This window comes from Lepidochelys kempii, chromosome 10 (genome assembly GCF_965140285.1).
Source record: "Lepidochelys kempii isolate rLepKem1 chromosome 10, rLepKem1.hap1, whole genome shotgun sequence".
NCBI lineage: Eukaryota > Metazoa > Chordata > Testudines > Cheloniidae > Lepidochelys > Lepidochelys kempii.
Genome location: NC_136389.1, coordinates 55349313 through 55366796, shown reverse-complemented (window position 1 = coordinate 55366796; position 17484 = coordinate 55349313). Strand labels below are relative to the sequence as shown.

Sequence of the window (17484 nt, the reverse complement as noted above, 5' to 3'; positions counted from 1 at the left end):
CGGCAAAGGCAGGAGGGGCCGGGCTGGCCGGCCGGCCGGCGCAGAGCCAGGCTGTGCTCTCAGCGGGGCAGCCCCTGCTTTGGCCACTGCAGGGAGCTGCCCTCCAAGGCGGGGGGCACAGAGCTGCGGCAAAGCCCAGTTCTGCAAAAGGAAATCATCAGCCTCTGGCTGTGAGCAGCACCACCAGCGACTGGGTGAAGAAGCGATTCCGTTATTTGCTCCAAAATAAAATGTTTAATAGCTTGAAACATGCTGATTTTTCATTTTGTGCAGAAACTTTCTCCTGGCAACAGCGTTGGCGCTAATGAAAATTAGTGTTACCAACTCTTGTGATTTTATTGTGAGTTTTGCATTAATGGTTTTTCCTTAAAGGCCCAGCCCCTAGAGTCAGGAATTATGTGTCTCTATGTGAGAGAAGCAGCTGAGACAAAGAAAGATTAAAGAAGCCCAGGCACAGCAAGAGAAGCCCCAGTAGTATGACCCTCAGAAAAAAATGAGAGAGAGCTTTTGGGTAAAGTGCTGTCAGAAAGAGCCTGGGAACTGTGACCAAATAACCTTCTGTTGTTTGAGTCCTATTGTGTTCATGGAAACCGGATTTTATAATTTATTTTAGATAAACAAGATTGTATCAAAAAGATACCATACCTGACTCCACCACCCATTTCTTCTCCTCGCTGAAACAACCTTCAAGACTCCCAAAACTGGGTAACTGCTTTAATCAAATAGGGATCTGTCTCCCCTCTCCCTCTATGAGAGTGTGGAAGGCTCTGAGTGGAGTTGAAGGAGTGTATGTGGAAAGTACACACCATATACGAACATTCAGTGCACTGTAAAGCTCAGCCTCACGATTGGGGGGGAGCTCCCTTCATCCCAACGCCCAGGGGAGGTTTTAAGAGGTGGACTGTGACAATAGCTGGGATGAGACCAATAAGATCCATTACTATGTGGATCTATCAAAACTCTGCAGAATGGGAAGAACCACACAGGAGACAAGGTTACTGTAACCCCAGAGAATAACAGTTGGAGAGTGGCTTTGCAAATTGCAGCCTGGGAGGTAGGTGGATTCCTCCCTTCCCACAACACTTCCCCAACTGCTGCAGAAGCTCCTGGCCTAGTGCATAGTTTGACCTTCAGTAATAATCTTGAAGGAAATTATCATGTAATGTGTTAGAAAGAAAAACATTAATCCATGCTAATACACCAGTTCTGTGAATATGTGCCTGGGTGAATTTTGAGTTTAGTGATGCAAAATACCATCAGACATTTTGTTCTCAATGTCTGCTGAAAATGTATGTTAAAAAAATAGTTGAATCTAGGTCACAGAGACAAAACTGCATAGTAAAATAACTGTACAGTTACTATATTTAGCAAATGTGTTCAGTGCTAATAACCATCCAAATCTAGGGTAGTATTAAAGTCACCCAAGGGGAGAAAACAACAATTATACAACATACCATTTTAGGGTCTGCTGTTGTAAATCTTTATTCTCACAAGTACTCCCACTTAAATTAATGGGATTATTCATTTGAGCAAACAATTGAGGATCAGAATATATTTTTATATAGTGTCTTCCAAACAAGGTGTATCCCTAAAGCACTTTGCAAAATCCTGCAATTTGTCTCAATCCTGCAATTCCCTTTTTATGGCAAACCCTTGGGTCTGTGCAAATGCTCACTGGATCTACCCATGTGCAGGCAGTATACAGTGTAAAATCCAGGGAATGTTGGTAGAAAGATATTATATGGTAAATAAAAATATTCCATTCAAGAAGTGTAGACTGAGAGGGGGGAAATATTTTGTTTAAAAGAAGGTTTAAAAAGAGGTAAAGATTCAATGACAGAGAGGTATACTTGGACAACTGCTCCAGAAGGTAGGAGCTGCAGAGGAGAAGGCTCTTACACAACTAGTGGTGAGACTATGGGAAAGGACAGAGAGGAGGCGAGTTTTACTTTAGTGCAGGGAGCAGGCAAGGAAATAAACAAGGTATAGTATTAAAATTGTTATAATAGTAACAATGTCCCATACTTTATTTACTATATATTACATAAATATATACAAGTACATTAGTGCCATTACTCTAAAATCCACACTCAAGATTTCTGTCCCCACCATGTACACTCAGCTTATTAAATGAAACTAGTAAAAAATAAAAGGTCTGTCTGAATAGAATTAATAAAATTGTCAAAATAATTGGATAAAACCATATGGTTTTCTAGACTGCAAGCAAGTGATAATGCCTCTTCCAAAAGTAACTATAGCTGGCATATTGCTTACTGAGAATTTGTTAATTGCTAACAGACCTTGTGATTTGTCCTTTGGGAATATCTGAGATTGTCTTGCAGGTTCCTAGGGTGTGGGAGGAAAAGAGATCATTGTAGTCTTAGGAAGAACAATTATTTTCTACCTCCAAGTGAAGCAAAAAGGATTTCTGAATCTGTATATAGTGAGTGGGGGGTCAGGGGCTTGTGGAGGAATGGGGAGAGAATTCCATGCAAAGGTGGGTTTTGGGTGAAGAATTCTGGATAAGCATACTTGTATGTGGAAGTGGAGGAGTAGGATTCCTGGGGAGAAGAGTTTGGGGAGGGAGTTGGGGAATTTAAAGAGGGGGTAATTGAAAATACCAAAAGGGAGTGTCTGGGGGTAATTGTAAGCAGGGGGTTGCAATAATGGGAATGGGTATCTAATGGGTATCTATCGAAAGGAGGAAGATCAGAGATGAGTGACAGTGCAAGACATAGGGGAAGGGAGCTTGAAGGATTAAGGGATATAGTGGATGTATAAGAGACTGAGTTAATGCATGAGAGATAGAGGATGTGATTGAGAGAGCTGTCAAAACACTGCCAATCTTTCATCAAATCCTCCCACTCTAACTCTCTCTGCTGGGTGTCCAGTTTCACTCTCAAAAGCAAGTCATAGAATATCAGAGTTGGTAGGGACCACAGGAGGTCATCAAGTCCAACCCCCTGCTCAAAGCAGGAGGGATCCCCAATTTTTGGGCCAGATCCCTAAATGGGCCCCTCAAGGATTGAACTCTCAACGCTGGGTTTAGCAGGTCAATGCTCAAACCACCAAGCTATCCTTCCTCAAAGGGATAACTATGAAGGGAGAGAGAGTAGACCAGAGAGGAAAGGAGGTGGCACAAAATGGTGGGTCTTGCTCACCTACAGACACAGGACTTATTTGGGCGCACAAGCTATCTTTGCCTATAGAGAAGAAGAACCCACTACCATTTTCAAAATTAAATGAGAAAAACCTTGTAGCCTCCATGCTAGGTTTTTAATAAAACCAATAGAGACTGCCCAATAACACCATGTCTCGAAGTCTGAACAGCCTCCTTTGGGGGCCTTTCTCGAACTCTCCCCTTCCATAACATGGCCTCTACCGCTGCGACAGCATCACGCATGCCGGGAGCTTGGAGGTAGCCCCTGGGGGCGGGAGCTGGGCAGGTGTGACACTGGCAGCGCAGTGAAGGGCCTAGACAGCGCGGGGGGCAGAGCAGCCTCCTGGGGCGGAGAAGGGCGTGTGGGCAGGAGCTGGGCCCGGCCGCGTAACCCATGTGGTGCAGGGGGCAGTGCGGTTTCCGTGGCACCCAGAGCCTCTCCTCTGTGATACATTTGAAAGCTGTTTTGGAAGCTACTCCCGTGGGGGCAGGAATTTGCTGGCGTGAACGAGTCCCCGGCCTTGCAATCCCTTCCCCTTCCGGGAGGGTGTCCCACCCTGCGGCACACGCGGCCGCCCGGCCGGGGACGAAGGAGGATCCCGAGGCGGAACCCTTGCGAGGCGGAACCTTTCTGCCAGTGCCCGCGTTGGGGTCCGGAGCGGGTCGGCGGACTTGTTCGCCGGAGCTCCGGTGTGCCTGAGGCCCCGCCTCCCGACCTCTTCCCATGTGGGTCTGAGACTCCGAGTAGAGGCTGAAGATGGCGGCGCCCAGGCAGCGGCTGGAGACGTGTCTGAAGCTGCTAGGTGCTGCCGCGGCGCAGCCGGAGCGCTTCCTCAGGTGAAGCTCCCTACGGTGCCCCTCCCCCCCCCCTTCAGGAAGCCCCAGCTCGGGGGCAGGCCGCCGCCGCGGCTCCCCTGGCCCGCTCATCCCCTGGCCCGGCCTGCGCTGTGGGCGCTCCTTCTGATAACCCGTCCTGCTCCCTCCCCTCATCCCAGCGGAGAGCTTCAGACCCCGGGCACACCCCCTGCTTTGCCCCCTCTGTGCCTTCCCTGGGTAACGACGTACTGCAGCCCCATTGCCAGCCCCACTCGTGGGGAGGGAGGGGGGTGGTCCTAGCTCCCTGGGGTTTTTGCCAGGCGAGCACCAGGCCTCCTGTTCTGCTATTTGGAGTGACCCAGTTATTTTCTTGATGATTATAATTTTATTGTATTTCTAAAGCACTTTGGGGCCACAGTCATAGATCAGGACCCTATTGTGCTCGGTGCTGTACAAATACCTTCATTAAAAAAATAAAAGCAAGTCTCTAGCACTCATGGTTGAAAGGGAAATCTTGCAAATGTGGTCTAAATATAATGTAAAAGTTTGGAAATAAGAAAGACTTTTTAAAATCTCATTATTAAGACAATTTCATGATTTTGAGGACTTGATTTGTAATTTTTCAAGACTCAGGACTGGCAGTTCTTTGTTAATTAGCCCGCCCAACCTTGTTTTCTGTGTTAGAGAGAACGTGTCTATAAGTTTCACTTGCATGATTAAAACGAACAGTTTTATTTCTATAATTAAACAAACTTTAAATGGGCCTAAATCTGTTTTTTGTCATTTAAGGAAAGATTTAATTTAGGTATATGTTAAAGCTCAGACAATTCTATGGTCTTCTGTTGATGTGATGATTGAATTAAGCTTAAAAAAGGGACTTTAAATCTCATTGAAACACAGAGAAAAATCCTTTTTAGCAACAGGGAGATATTTTAAAAACTACTTATACAAGGATTTCCTCATTTACATGTGAGTAAGACTTGGGGCATGTCTGAATTCTACACAGCAACTGCAACTTAGGCCCTGATTCCACAATTGGATGGCACTCTGCATGGATCTGGTTGCAGGATTGGGGACCTTAGGTTTTATCCTGTGAGAATTTCCATTATGATCCCTTTGGGTTTTTTTATGTGCTATTTTGAATAGATTACCAAGAATATATTTAGAATTTGAAGAAAATTTACAAACAAATATATTTGGAGAAAAAGATGAAAAACTAGTTAATCCCTAAGCAAATTTTTGTAGGGGAAACTATAGTATAGTTAAGGCGATATCCCCCTTGCTCAGATGCTAGGTGGAGGTGTGAAGGCACCGCCCGCGCAGCTCCCATTGGCCACAGTTCCTGACCAATGGGAGTTGCAAAGCCAGTGCGCTGAGTGGAGGCAGTGTGAAGAACTGCCTGGCCATGCCTCTGCCTAGCACAGAGGGGGAAACTTTTTGGCTCAAGGGCCACATCGGGGTTGCGAAACTGTATGGAGGGCTGGGTAGGGAAGGCTGTGCCTCCCCAAACAGTCTGGCCCCCGCCCTGTATCCGCCCCCTGACTGCCCCCTTGAGAACCACCGACCCACCCAACCCTCCACCTACTTGTTCCCTAACCGCCCCCTCCCGGGACCCCCCCTCACCCCTCAGGACCCCACTCTCTATCCAGTGCTCCCTGTCCCCTGACGGCCCCAACCCTTGTCCACACTCCCTGTCCCCTGACAGGCCTCCTCCTCCCCCCCACCCCCTCCCAGGACTGCCAAGCCTATCCAACCCCCCTGTCCCTGACCACCCCCCGAACCTCCGCCCCATCCAACCGCTCCCTGTCCCCTGATCACCCCCTGGGACCCCCTGCTCCTTATCCAACCCCCTCCTCCCCACCCCCTTACCATGCTGCTCAGAGCAGCAGGACTAGTAGATGCGACGCTGTGCTGCATGGCAGGAGCCATCCATGTTGCCAAGAGTGCTGGCGGTGCGGCAAGCTGAGGCTGTGGGGGAAGGGGGACAGCAGGGGAGGAGCCGGGGGCTAGCCTCCCTGGCTGGGAGCTCAGGAGCAGGGTGGTCCCACGAGCCTTAGTTTGCCCACCTCTGGCCTAGCAGCTGAGCGACGGGGATGTTGCCACTTCTGGGGAGCCCCCCAGATAAGTGTTGCCCAGTGCCTGCCTCGCCCATCCCATGCCCTAAACCCCTCCCACACTCAAACCGATACTGCTGAGGGCGAGGGGCGGTGGCCCAAGATTGCCCCAGCAGCGGCTGGTGCAACTGGCGCAGTGGCTGCTTTAGCTGCCTCTGAGCCAGGTGCACTAGTCAATGCAGAAGTCACGGAAAGTCACCGAATCCATGACAAACCTGCAGCCTTAACTATGGTCCATTTTATTTCAGTATCTCTAAGTATGTGTTACATGTTTTAAAGCTTGACCTTAACTATATACTTTAATTTCAAGGAATTTTACTAATAGGACTGCAAATGCCCTGTAATAAACAAAGTAAAACCTGCAATTGTTGAAGGGCAACCAGGCGTTTGCTGCAAAAACACTGAACAGATGTAAAGGGAGCATCAGAGGAACCATTTGGTAAACCCAATAACTAAACTCCACAAGTATCTAAAAAAGAAACAAACAATCTTAAGACTATACAAGGTTTCCTTTGTAAAAATGCATTTGTCATAACTCAGATCGCTTTCTAATTGACTTTTGAATTTTAACATTTTTTCAGTTTGCTATCGTTATGTGCAATGATGTTTTTAATTTTGTTTTTATCAGTGTACAAGATGGACTGGCTGCAGACTTCAGTTCATTGACAAAGACTCTTTATGATTTGCATAAAGCACTAGGGACAAAACTAGTGCGTGGGAGTCCTTTAAAAGAACTGGTAATAGAAAACTTTGATGAAGAACAGATCTGGCAACAAATAGAGCTACAGAATAATGCAGTTCTATACTACTTCAAGAAAGCGGTTGTTAGAGATGTTAAAGACAAAGATCTCTACCTTTTCCCAGCCCAAGAAGAGGATGACTTTGAGGCAGACACTAGCAGTGATAAGCAAATGGAACAAGAAGATAGCACGGAAGCAGAACCTGCCCGTATTGAAGATGAAAGTGTGGGTAAAGAAAAGCAAAGTAAATCCAAAGTAAGGAAAAGGCAGATATGTAGTGATGAGGATTCAGATGTTGACGAGCTAGAGCAACAGGTTCAAAAGTTGAAGAAGAGTACCTGGAAAAAATCAAGAGAAAAGTCCGTGGTGGATGATAAATTTTTCAGCTTGGCTGAGATGGAAGCCTTTTTGGAAGATGTAGAGAAAGAAGAAAGCATGAAGAAGGATGAGGATGAGGAGGAGATTGATTATTTTGAAGATATTGTTTCTGATGAGGATGAAGAAGAATCTGAAAAAGATAAAATTAAGGTAAGGATATATGCATCCAGAATTAGAAACACTTTTGTCACAAGCCATTAGAATTTAAATTAGCTTAAAAAACTGACAGGAAATGGAAATTGTAGTTCAAATTGGAAACAAAATGCAGACTTTTAAAAAAAAGTGTAATTAACCATTGGAACAATTTAACAAGGTTTTGGTGGGTTCTCATTACTTGAAATCTTAAGATCAAGATCAGATGCCAAAAGAGATACTGTAGTTCAACCACAAATTAATGGGCTGAAAGCAGGAATTACTAGATGAATTTCTATAACCTCTATTATGCAGGAGATTGGACTAGATGACCAGAATGGTCCCTTCTGGACTTAAAAATCTGTGGATCTATTAACATATATTATCATAAATATCTGGGATCAAATAAACAAGTCCCTACCCTGAAGTGTTTACAACCTACATTTGGATGGCTCTTCATGCCTGTGCAGCATCTTTCTGAAGTCACTGGGACTCTTCATGAGCATAGGAGTCTGCCCATGTGGATCAAATAGCAGAAGTAGGGCCCAACTTAAGACAAAACAGGTGAAGCTGATAAACTCTGATAGGTAGAGAGAGGAAAGGACAGGGTCCCATGGTCACTTGGGTGAGTAGTATGCATGTCATAAGGGTAAGGCTGTGAATAAACTTGAGCTGCTGTATTCTGGCTTGAAAATTACTTTCAGACTTTCTTAACTAACGTTGCTTGTGACAATTCTGTTCTTTCGGTATCTTATTTGTGATGTAATAAGAGAGAAAAACAAGGTGCTTCTGGAATTGATAAACCAATGCATGTTGGAGCCATGTGTTATGCTGTCAGGGACTTACGAGTTATCCCACACAGCTCAACAAATATGTCAGTTGTTAAAATCCACTGCTTTTCCACTCCTTGGTCTCTGAGCAAATTAAAATAGAATTGACTATTAGTTGATGACATTTAAAATGTCTCACTTGGACTAAGGCCCCTGTCTACCAGACCAATGGTTAATGCTGAAATCCATTGAATTCCCATTGTAGATCTTACACTGTAGGTATATATAACATGGTCCTCATGGTAACGGAAGGTTCTTATTCACTTAGACTTGTCACTTTCACTGGGTAACCTCTTATTTTCTGTTCTCCCCAGCCCATTAAAAGTTCTAGAAATTTGAAATATAAAGATTTCTTTGACCCTATTGATGACAATGGTGACCTAGCTAATGATAGTGAAAATGATCAGAATGATGAAGGTGACACTGAAGAGGAGGAGGATGAAGAAGGCATTTTTGATGAGTATGTACACTTGAACGATTTGTAACTGTTCTATGGGATCTGCCAGTTATTTGAATTGTCACTGACGATGTGACACCATCTCTTAAACAGAAAATAAAATGGAAATTTAGGAATTTATTTGGCAGAGATAATACTATTATATTAAGGAAGGAGTAGCCTTTTAAAAGTTGTAGCAAGTATTTCATTATCTGTTAATGTACTTGTTTTTGTCTTTCTGTAATGTCAGTGTAACGTGTTCACTAATTAACTACTTTTTGACTGAGAAAAGAAGAGTCATTAGACTGTTCTATTGTTGCACTGTGGGATTTGAGTAAATGACTTTAAATGAATTATGTATTGCTTCAACTGGGGAGGCATATCTCCACTAGATATGTAGCAGGTCACGCAAAAGCCTACTTTTAGGGTTATGTTAGGTCTTAAGGAAAGTGCAGTAAAAGTTTTTGGGAATCTCTGAAAATGTATTATATTAGTTGCAATAGTAGGTGGGAAACATCATTATTAAAAAGGGGGAGTTTTTTTACCTGTGGCTTCTATAATATATTAAACAATAAATGTCACAAGCATGTACTATTTCCATTTATATAATGGCATTTTAATGTTTATAGGATTGAGGAAAATAATGAAATGGATGTAATGGAACAGAATGTGAAAACTAAAGAAGTCTCTAAAAAAGTTACTTTTAACTTACCAGAAGACAGTGAAAAAGAAGACGATACAGATGTACCAGATGAGAAGAGAACTGATCCCATTGGAATAAAATCTTCTTTTGAGAAAAGGCAGGAAAAGGTAATTAAGATGTTCTAGTACCCCTTCATGAGCAATTGATTTGAAGTTTTCCACTAAAACTTGAGCCAAAGCCATATATGTTAATAAGTTGATTGTATTTGTAAATATCGTTAAGTTGTCTGAAAGCGTCAGAAAATTTTTAGATGAAATGATCAAATAGTGGCGTATTTACAGAAAGATAAGGCAAAAGGTGTGTAAAGAATCTAGAAATACTGGAGTAATTATTCATATTCTTTACTCTAACTTGATTTCCCTTTGGTTGTTGCTAAACACGTGCATTTAACTTTTTAAAAATTTTTTTAACTTTCAGGAAATTTTATCTTTCAGATGCATGAAAAAATTAAATCTCTCGAAAAGCAGTTGTTGGAGGAAAAACCTTGGCAGCTTACAGGAGAAGTGACTGGACAAAAACGACCTGAAAACAGCCTTTTGGAGGAATCTTTGCTCTTTGACCATGCGGTCAGAATGGGTAAATACAGTTATGCTAAATTTCAGACATTATGCTAGGTTATTTGTTTGTTTTACTGGTTAGAGTGGTGCACAACTGCTGTCTGTCCCCCCCCCCCCCCCCCCCCGCATCCTCCCTCCACCATCCTTTTAAACTTGCCAAACAATGACTAAACTTGAATATTTATAAGGCCATATTTTCCCCCATAGAAATGTTATTGCCTCACCTGTTTGTTGAACTTTCAGATGTAAACTAAACTTTATCATATGAGAGTGACCCATTGTTTGTGTCCACTTATTTATAGGGCAAACACAACTTGGTTATCCTTCTCAAACTTTCATGCTATGCAATTTTTCCTGAGGAAATAAACCTACTAGCTTACCTAGTCAATGTTCATTCCAGGCCAACATGCCTCTCTAAAGTACTGTATATATTTTCTAGCATTTTTGTCAGTCTTTTTTGTTTTTATTTATAGAACAAGAGGTACCAGTTAAAATCAATGCAAAAATATCATCTCCAGAACTGTTAATCTCCTTTTCATTTAATGAATGATTTAGTTTCTAAATACTTTAAACTTGCTGGTTTTTTTGCCCTCTTAGCTCCTGTGATCACAGAGGAAACCACCTTTCAGCTTGAGGATATTATCAAACAGAGGATAAAAGATCAGGTTAATAAGATTTGACTTCCTTTTTGTTTTATTTGGAAACTTAAATATTTCAACAAAAACAAACCCTAAACACTGTCTAATACATTCAAATGTACTTGTATTGACTTGGAGTTTTGGGGGCACAGGAATGAATTCCAAGCATGAGTTTAAGGTCCTTAGTTTTTTAGATATCAGTTTGTCTCCTGAGCATTTCCAGAAGAAACGAAATATCTGAATATTGCTTTTGCTTAATGCTGATAGTGTATTCTTAATGATTCCATTCTGTATCCTTTTGGGTGCTATAACTAAGGCTGCATGTCTGTCATGGATTCCGTGACTTCTGCAGCGGCCAGAGCAGATCAGGCAGCTCTGGAGACAGCTGCACTGGCTGCTGCTGGAGCAGTCTCGGGCCACCGTGCGTGTGTGCAGCACCCCACCCCCACCCTGCAGCAGTTTGGATGGGGGCTCAGGGCAGGGGGTTGGGGTGCAGGGCGGTGCTTATCTTGGGGGGGGGGACTCCCCGGAAGCGGCCAGCACGTTCCTGCACCTCCTAGCACCCCCCCACACACACACACCCCAGCACCAGCGGCGCCCCGGGGCCACCACTCGCAGAACACCCCCAGCTCAGGTTTTAATTTAATTAATTATATAGTAAAAGTCATGGACAGCTCATGGGCTATGAATTTTTGTTTACTACCTGTGACTTGTCCATGACTTTTTTTTACTAAAAAATACCCGTGACTAAAACATAGTCATAGCTATAACGTATGTCAATTAGATAGATAATTAAAATTACCCTCACAGTTTACAGATTCAACTATAAAAGGACTACTTTGGAGTTGTGTACACGGAATTTATATAATGCATATGCAATTCTCTATTTAATAATCTCTACTCGGAATATTGACCAAGAATAATATTTTTCAGAATATATTAAGCATATCCTGTAGGTAAATAAGTATAGTATAATAGAATTTTTTAATTTTAATTGCACAGAAATCATATTGATATTTATAATTCATATAAAAGTACTTTCAAAATTTTATCCTTGGTTGTTAATTAGTGTACCATCTTCAGTTGTATCAATACAAAACAAGACTGGCAAGTAGTTGACGGTGTCTATGCTTCAATCTTGTTTGACAGGGTGTGAGCTTTTTTGGACTAAATACAATTCCTTTAAAAGATACTATCTTAATTATAGTGTGGTGTTAACACATTTAGTAATTGCCAAAGTTGTGGCAAAATAAAAGGTAGCTTCCATTGTATAAGAAAAATTGCCCTTTGCTGTTAGGTTCAATGCGATGTTGGAAAATCAAGTTAATGTGCTAGCTGAAACAACAAATGAGATGTCTGATAGAACATGATGTATAAAAATGATCTATTAAAGCTTATTTGATGCAATTGCATCTTAACTATTTTATGGTTTTGTCTTAGGCTTGGGATGATGTAATACGTAAAGAAAAACCAAAAGAAGATGCCTTTGAATACAAGAAGCGTATAACTCTGGATCATGAAAAGAGCAAATTGAGTCTTGCTGAAATCTATGAGCAGGAGTATTTGACACTCAACCAAGTAAGTTATGATAATGGACACAGACACAGTGTCTGTCTGCCTGTGTGTCTCTCTCTCTCTCTCTCTCTCTCTCTCTCTCTCTCTGAATCTATGAGCAGGAGTATTTGACACTCTACCAAGTAAGTTATGATAATGGAGACACACACACATTGCCATTGCTGTTGGTTGGAAAAATCCAATAGTGACTGCTTGAAAGTTATATTTTTTATTTTTAAACACTGAACTGCCATGAGTATTGGGAAATCCTGATATGTTCAATCAGTACAATCAGGGCAGCTGAACTGATACCAAAAATTCAACATATACTGTTAAATTTGCACAAATATTGACGAGACTGACTCATTGTCTTAAAATGTGGCATAAAAATTATAGAAAGAAGTAACATTCTGGAACAGTGATTGCTTTAAAAAATGTCCATCGGGAGATTAATATTGGACCATCTTTTGCGTAAATCATATTTGATACAATTGTTCTCCTATTTTGCTTAAGCCACTCCAGTTTGTACCATCAGAATAATTATTTTGCTGAACCCTTTGAGTTCACAGATAATGCAAATCCTTTAAATCAAAAATATTAAGAGTTCGTTAAATCTTAGACTTGATCTTATAAGGCCTTTGTTTTAATCTTCTTTACTACATCTAATGGGAGTGTGAAGCAACACAGAAATTCACATGTGAATTTGGTTTAAATTGAATGAATAGGAGCCTAAGCTTCCCTAGTGTCCCCTTCTGTAGCCAACTTCACATGATATTTGAGCTGCACAACCACTTACCAATGTAAAACATCATCCCAGAATTTAATCCACTGAGTCTGAAACTGTGGGCTCCTCAGAGACTCAGAACGCCCCTCAGAGGTTTTTTTTCCAAACGCACAAGTAAGAGTTAGGTACCTACCTCCCCTTGATTTTCAGTGGAAGTTGGGTGCCTGACTCTCACTTCTCTTTGGAAATCTTCCCCTCAGCTGTTCACATATTGAAGATCATTTGAAGCCTCTGTGGCTCAGTGTACCCATCTATAGTACAAATCTGTGGATATCCGCTTTATATCCATGGCCCATGTTTGGGGATCAGATGCAGATACAAATTTTGTATCCGTGCAGGGCTTTACCCATCTGTAAAATGGATATAAACTGTGTATTGCAGCTTTAATGTAAAGTGCTCCAATATCTTTATATGCAAGTTTCTCTATAACTGATTTTGCTATTAACATATTATTTTTATTAACAGCAAAAAACTGAAGAGGAAGAAAATCCTGAACACGTAGAAATTCAGAAAATGATGGACTCGCTCTTCCTAAAATTGGATGCTCTTTCCAACTTCCACTTCACACCTAAACCAGTGAGTCCATTAGTTTTCACACTTCATACAATAAAATATGTTTGGGAAATAGGCAGTAAAGTGAGGGATACTTTCAATGCAATTGCTTGTTGAGTATTTCAGAAACATAATCAGCCTTAATATAAATGGAAATGTATTTAATGTGACTTAATTCAGTTAGTAATATATTGCTGTGACATGATATTCATGTACATAAATGACATTTTCTTCTTTCTAGCCTGTGCCAGAGGTTAAAATCATCTCAAATCTTCCAGCTATAATTATGGAGGAAGTAGCACCAGTTAGTGTTAGTGATGCAGCTCTCCTGGCTCCAGAGGAGGTTAAGGTAAGAAATTTAATCAAGAGCTACAGACAGGGTTCCTTTTGTGTCTGCACACTGAGGGTATCCTGCACCCTCAGAACAGAGAACTCATTTTCTGTGACATTCTTCTCTTGGAACCCCCTTCATAGAGATTTAAGGATTTCCAGCACAGTGAAGTCAAAGGAGCTAGCTTGGCTTAACTAGATTTGACTGCTTTCCTCACCACCTGCTGAGCTTCCTTTTCTGCACAAGTTATTCTGTTTTTGAAAACTATCCTACTATGTAGACTGTTTGACTGCCTAATACTCTTTTTATAGTTAAGAAATGTATTGTTTAATCTGTATTACCCTGTCTTTAGCTTTAGACAGTTACTCATCTGTCTTTGTTTTCCCATATGTATATGGGTGTGTGTGTGTGTATATGTATATATATATATATATATAACTCAGGCACATTCTCAGCCGCAGGAAGCTGGGTACAGGAGAGAGGAAATAAACACACAGACTGCTTTGCGTGGGAGATGAATAGTGCTACTTCTGCTGGCTAGTCAATGAGATGTATAGCAATGGTAGCCATTCTGTTTGTACTCGTCACTAGCCTAGGTGGCATAATTTTGGATCCAAAAGTGCTGTTATGTCTCTCTAGGAAAAGAGTAAAGCTGGAGATGTGAAAACAGATGCAGAAAAGACTGCCACAGACAAAAAACGAGAACGAAGAAAGAAGAAGCTTCACAGACGTATGAAGCTAAGGGAGAAGAAGCAGCGCCAAAAACTCCTGGAAAAAACAAAACCAGAACAAGGTGCACAACTCAGCAAACAAGCTCTGGCGGCAAAATTAAAAAAGCTCACCAAAGAAGGCAAAACAACTTTGCTCAAGGTAAGACTGTCTTACATAGTCTAGTAGTAAATTTCAAATGTCTATGTAGTAATTTAATTGGAAAGTGCAATTGACAAATGTTTTAGATGTGTTTTTTTTATTTTTTTTGGAAATGTAACTCTCAGTGCTGGGCTGCACACCAGCTGCTTTGTCCCATCCTGTTCCCTGCCCCCACCTCTGGTGTAAAGCAACCCTGCACCCAAATAGCATGCACTGTCAGAGGAGCTCCTATGCCATCATCTTTCCTCTGCAACCAGCTCCTGGGTTGTGGTTGGGGGCATTCCTGCACCCTGGTAAACTTCCAGCTCCAGCTTATTCCTTAGGATGTTAAGGCTATTTTAACCTGTGCCAGGGACTAGCCCTGTCCAAATCAACTACTGGTATTGGTAGAAGGCAATGGATGCCTTTTTATTCATACCTGGGCTGAGCACTTCTTTGACAGAGAATGTGGCCCAACGTATCAATATTTAATTTCAAAACCAAGAGAAGTCTGACCAGTTATGTTTGTTGATATTTGCAGTGTTTATGTTATATTTGTGTTATCTGTTCTATAGATTTGTTTTTTTACCTTGAATATGGTGATTTTTAAATGATAGCATCTGTGTAAATATTCCTTTCTTCTGCAATTACTATATTCACATGAGGATATCATAATAATTAAAGGCATCTTGCCCATTCCTTTAGTATGTGCAAATAACTTAATCTGTGGATCCAGCAAAGAAAATATGAACCGTAAAACAGTTATTTTGGAATTAATCTTTAAAGTATACGTGACCCGCACTCTTTATATTCTGTGCTGCTTTATTTCAAAGTTCACAACCTGAGCTGCAGTCTTGGAAAAAAAATTGCACAAGTGCTTATTTTTATGCATATGAGTAGTCCTATCAAACTCAATGGAATTACTTGCATGCTTAAGTATTTGGATGATCAGGACCCTAGCTAGTTCCTCCTGAGCTTTAGAGAGATAATTCAGAATACTACTTTTATGTTGTTTTTTGTTTGAATTTAAATGTTACAAGAACAAATACTTGTATGGGACTTCTGTAATACCAAATATTGATCTTGTAACTTGAATGGAGCAAAATATTAAATCTATATAGTTCCTGAGGGGTTTACCATGTAAAAGAGACCATTAATTCCTAATATTAGAGGTTTTTAAAACAGTGAAAAGAATATGGAAAGTAGTTATCCTTAATACATCTAAAACATTTGTACTTTTGCACTTTATTTTTGTAAAAGCAATATATCTGTATTTCTCTAGAGGGGACTGATAATATCCAAGGATTCACTCCTGGATTTGCATATATACCTCTCAACATTAATAGGTGTTAAGCATGTGCATGAAGAGGGAACACATCCCTTAACTTTTGAAATTACGGTATGACAAAAACCCAGGATGGCATAACAGCTGTCTGCAAATCAGTTATCAATTAGATTATAAGTATGGTATATTTAAAATAAAAAAGGTTGTTTAACTTGTAATTGTGTAGTTACATCAGTCCAGTCTGTTGGAACATTTGCTAGCTTGTTCTTTATTATAATAAACACTTTGTCTATTGACAGGATGAAGGTAAAGACAGGGCTTTGAAATCATCTCGTGCATTCTTTTCTCAATTACAAGATCAAGTAAAAATGCAAATCAAAGGTGCAAAGAAAATACAGAAGACACAGCAAGAAATTTCTGCTCAAAAACTTAAATTATAATACATTTTATACATGCTATACCTTGTATATATTAAAGTAAATGTTTCTAATTTGTTAACATCGCACTTCGAATAATAGATTTTTATTTTATATAATGCTAGAAAATCTTCTGTAAGTTGAAGTTCAGTTGAGTGTCCTGCTGCAAGTGATGAAAATGTGCTAGACCTTTCATGCTCTTTCTTTCAGCCTTCTACTTACTTTTTTCTGCTGGGAATTCAGTCTCCTTCGTCTTCCTCTAAAAGAAAAGCCTCAAATAATAGGCAGTTAATTAATCACAACGTATCTGTGAAAATTCAGTATTTTTATATACAGTAGAACCTCAGAGTTACGAACACTTCAGGAATGGAGGTTGTTTGTAACTATGAACAAAAGGTTATGGTTCTTTCAAAAGTTTACAACTGAATATTGACTTAATACAGCTTTGAAACTTTACTATGCAGAAGAAAATTGCTGCTTTTAATCGCCTTAAATGAAACAAGCACAGAAACAGTTTCTTTACCTTGTCAAATATTTTTTTTTAACTTTCCTTTTTTTAGTAGTTTACATTAACACAGTACTATACTGTGTTTACTTTTTTTGGGCGGGCGGGAGGATCTGTGCTGCTACCTAATTGCATACTTATGGTTCCAAATGAGGTGTGGGGTTGACTGGCCAGTTTGTAACTCTGGTGTTCGTTACTCTGAGGTTCTAGTGTATTTGTCTCAAAATTATTCCCTTCTTACCTCTCCCCATGTACGCAGAAAAGAGTGGGGAAAGGGAGATTTAATAATTGCCTAAATCCAATGTTTTAGTATATCTGAGAACCTTAGTAGTGGATGGATTTTACTATTCAGCACTTGTCTGTTGTAGCCCTGTCTAAAGATGCTCTTCAGGAAATAAAGGATGAATAGTAACTTACTGAACCATTTAAAAAAGGAGGCCTTGTGGCACCTTCGAGACTAACCAATTTATTTGAGCATAAGCTTTCGTGAGCTACAGCTCACTTAATCGGATCATGCGATGAAGTGAGCTGTAGCTCACGAAAGCTTATGCTCAAATAAATTGGTTAGTCTCGAAGGTGCCACAAGGCCTCCTTTTCTTTGTGTGGATACAGACTAACACGAGTGCTGCTCTGAAAAATGAACCATTTAAGTGTCCCTATACTTGATGTCTTAGGTTATTTCTGCCCCATCAAATTTAACCTTT

General features: G+C 40.8%; 1 protein-coding gene across 1 annotated transcript; it reads left to right on the top strand.

The window, feature by feature from the left end:
- The first annotated feature begins 3836 nt into the window (after positions 1 to 3836).
- MPHOSPH10 (M-phase phosphoprotein 10) lies at positions 3837 to 16802 on the top strand. The gene is made up of 11 exons (XM_073303659.2): positions 3837 to 3997; positions 6719 to 7358; positions 8485 to 8630; positions 9236 to 9416; positions 9744 to 9885; positions 10464 to 10531; positions 11945 to 12082; positions 13308 to 13418; positions 13636 to 13743; positions 14365 to 14595; positions 16159 to 16802. The coding sequence occupies exons 1-11, from the start codon at positions 3918 to 3920 to the stop codon at positions 16297 to 16299; spliced, it is 1986 nt and encodes a 661-aa protein (XP_073159760.2). The 5' UTR covers positions 3837 to 3917; the 3' UTR covers positions 16300 to 16802.
- Positions 16803 to 17484: the final 682 nt, after the last annotated feature.

What these genes read in the sequence shown, in the direction of transcription:
- MPHOSPH10 (XM_073303659.2), top strand. Translation starts at nt 3,918, where the DNA reads ATGGCGGCGCCCAGGCAGCGGCTGGAGACGTGTCTGAAGCTGCTAGGT. An exon ending in GAAGAAGGCATTTTTGATGA is followed by an intron (nt 8,631 to 9,235) that starts GTATGTACACTT and finishes TAATGTTTATAG; the next exon opens with GATTGAGGAAAATAATGAAA. An exon ending in GCAAAACAACTTTGCTCAAG is followed by an intron (nt 14,596 to 16,158) that starts GTAAGACTGTCT and finishes GTCTATTGACAG; the next exon opens with GATGAAGGTAAAGACAGGGC.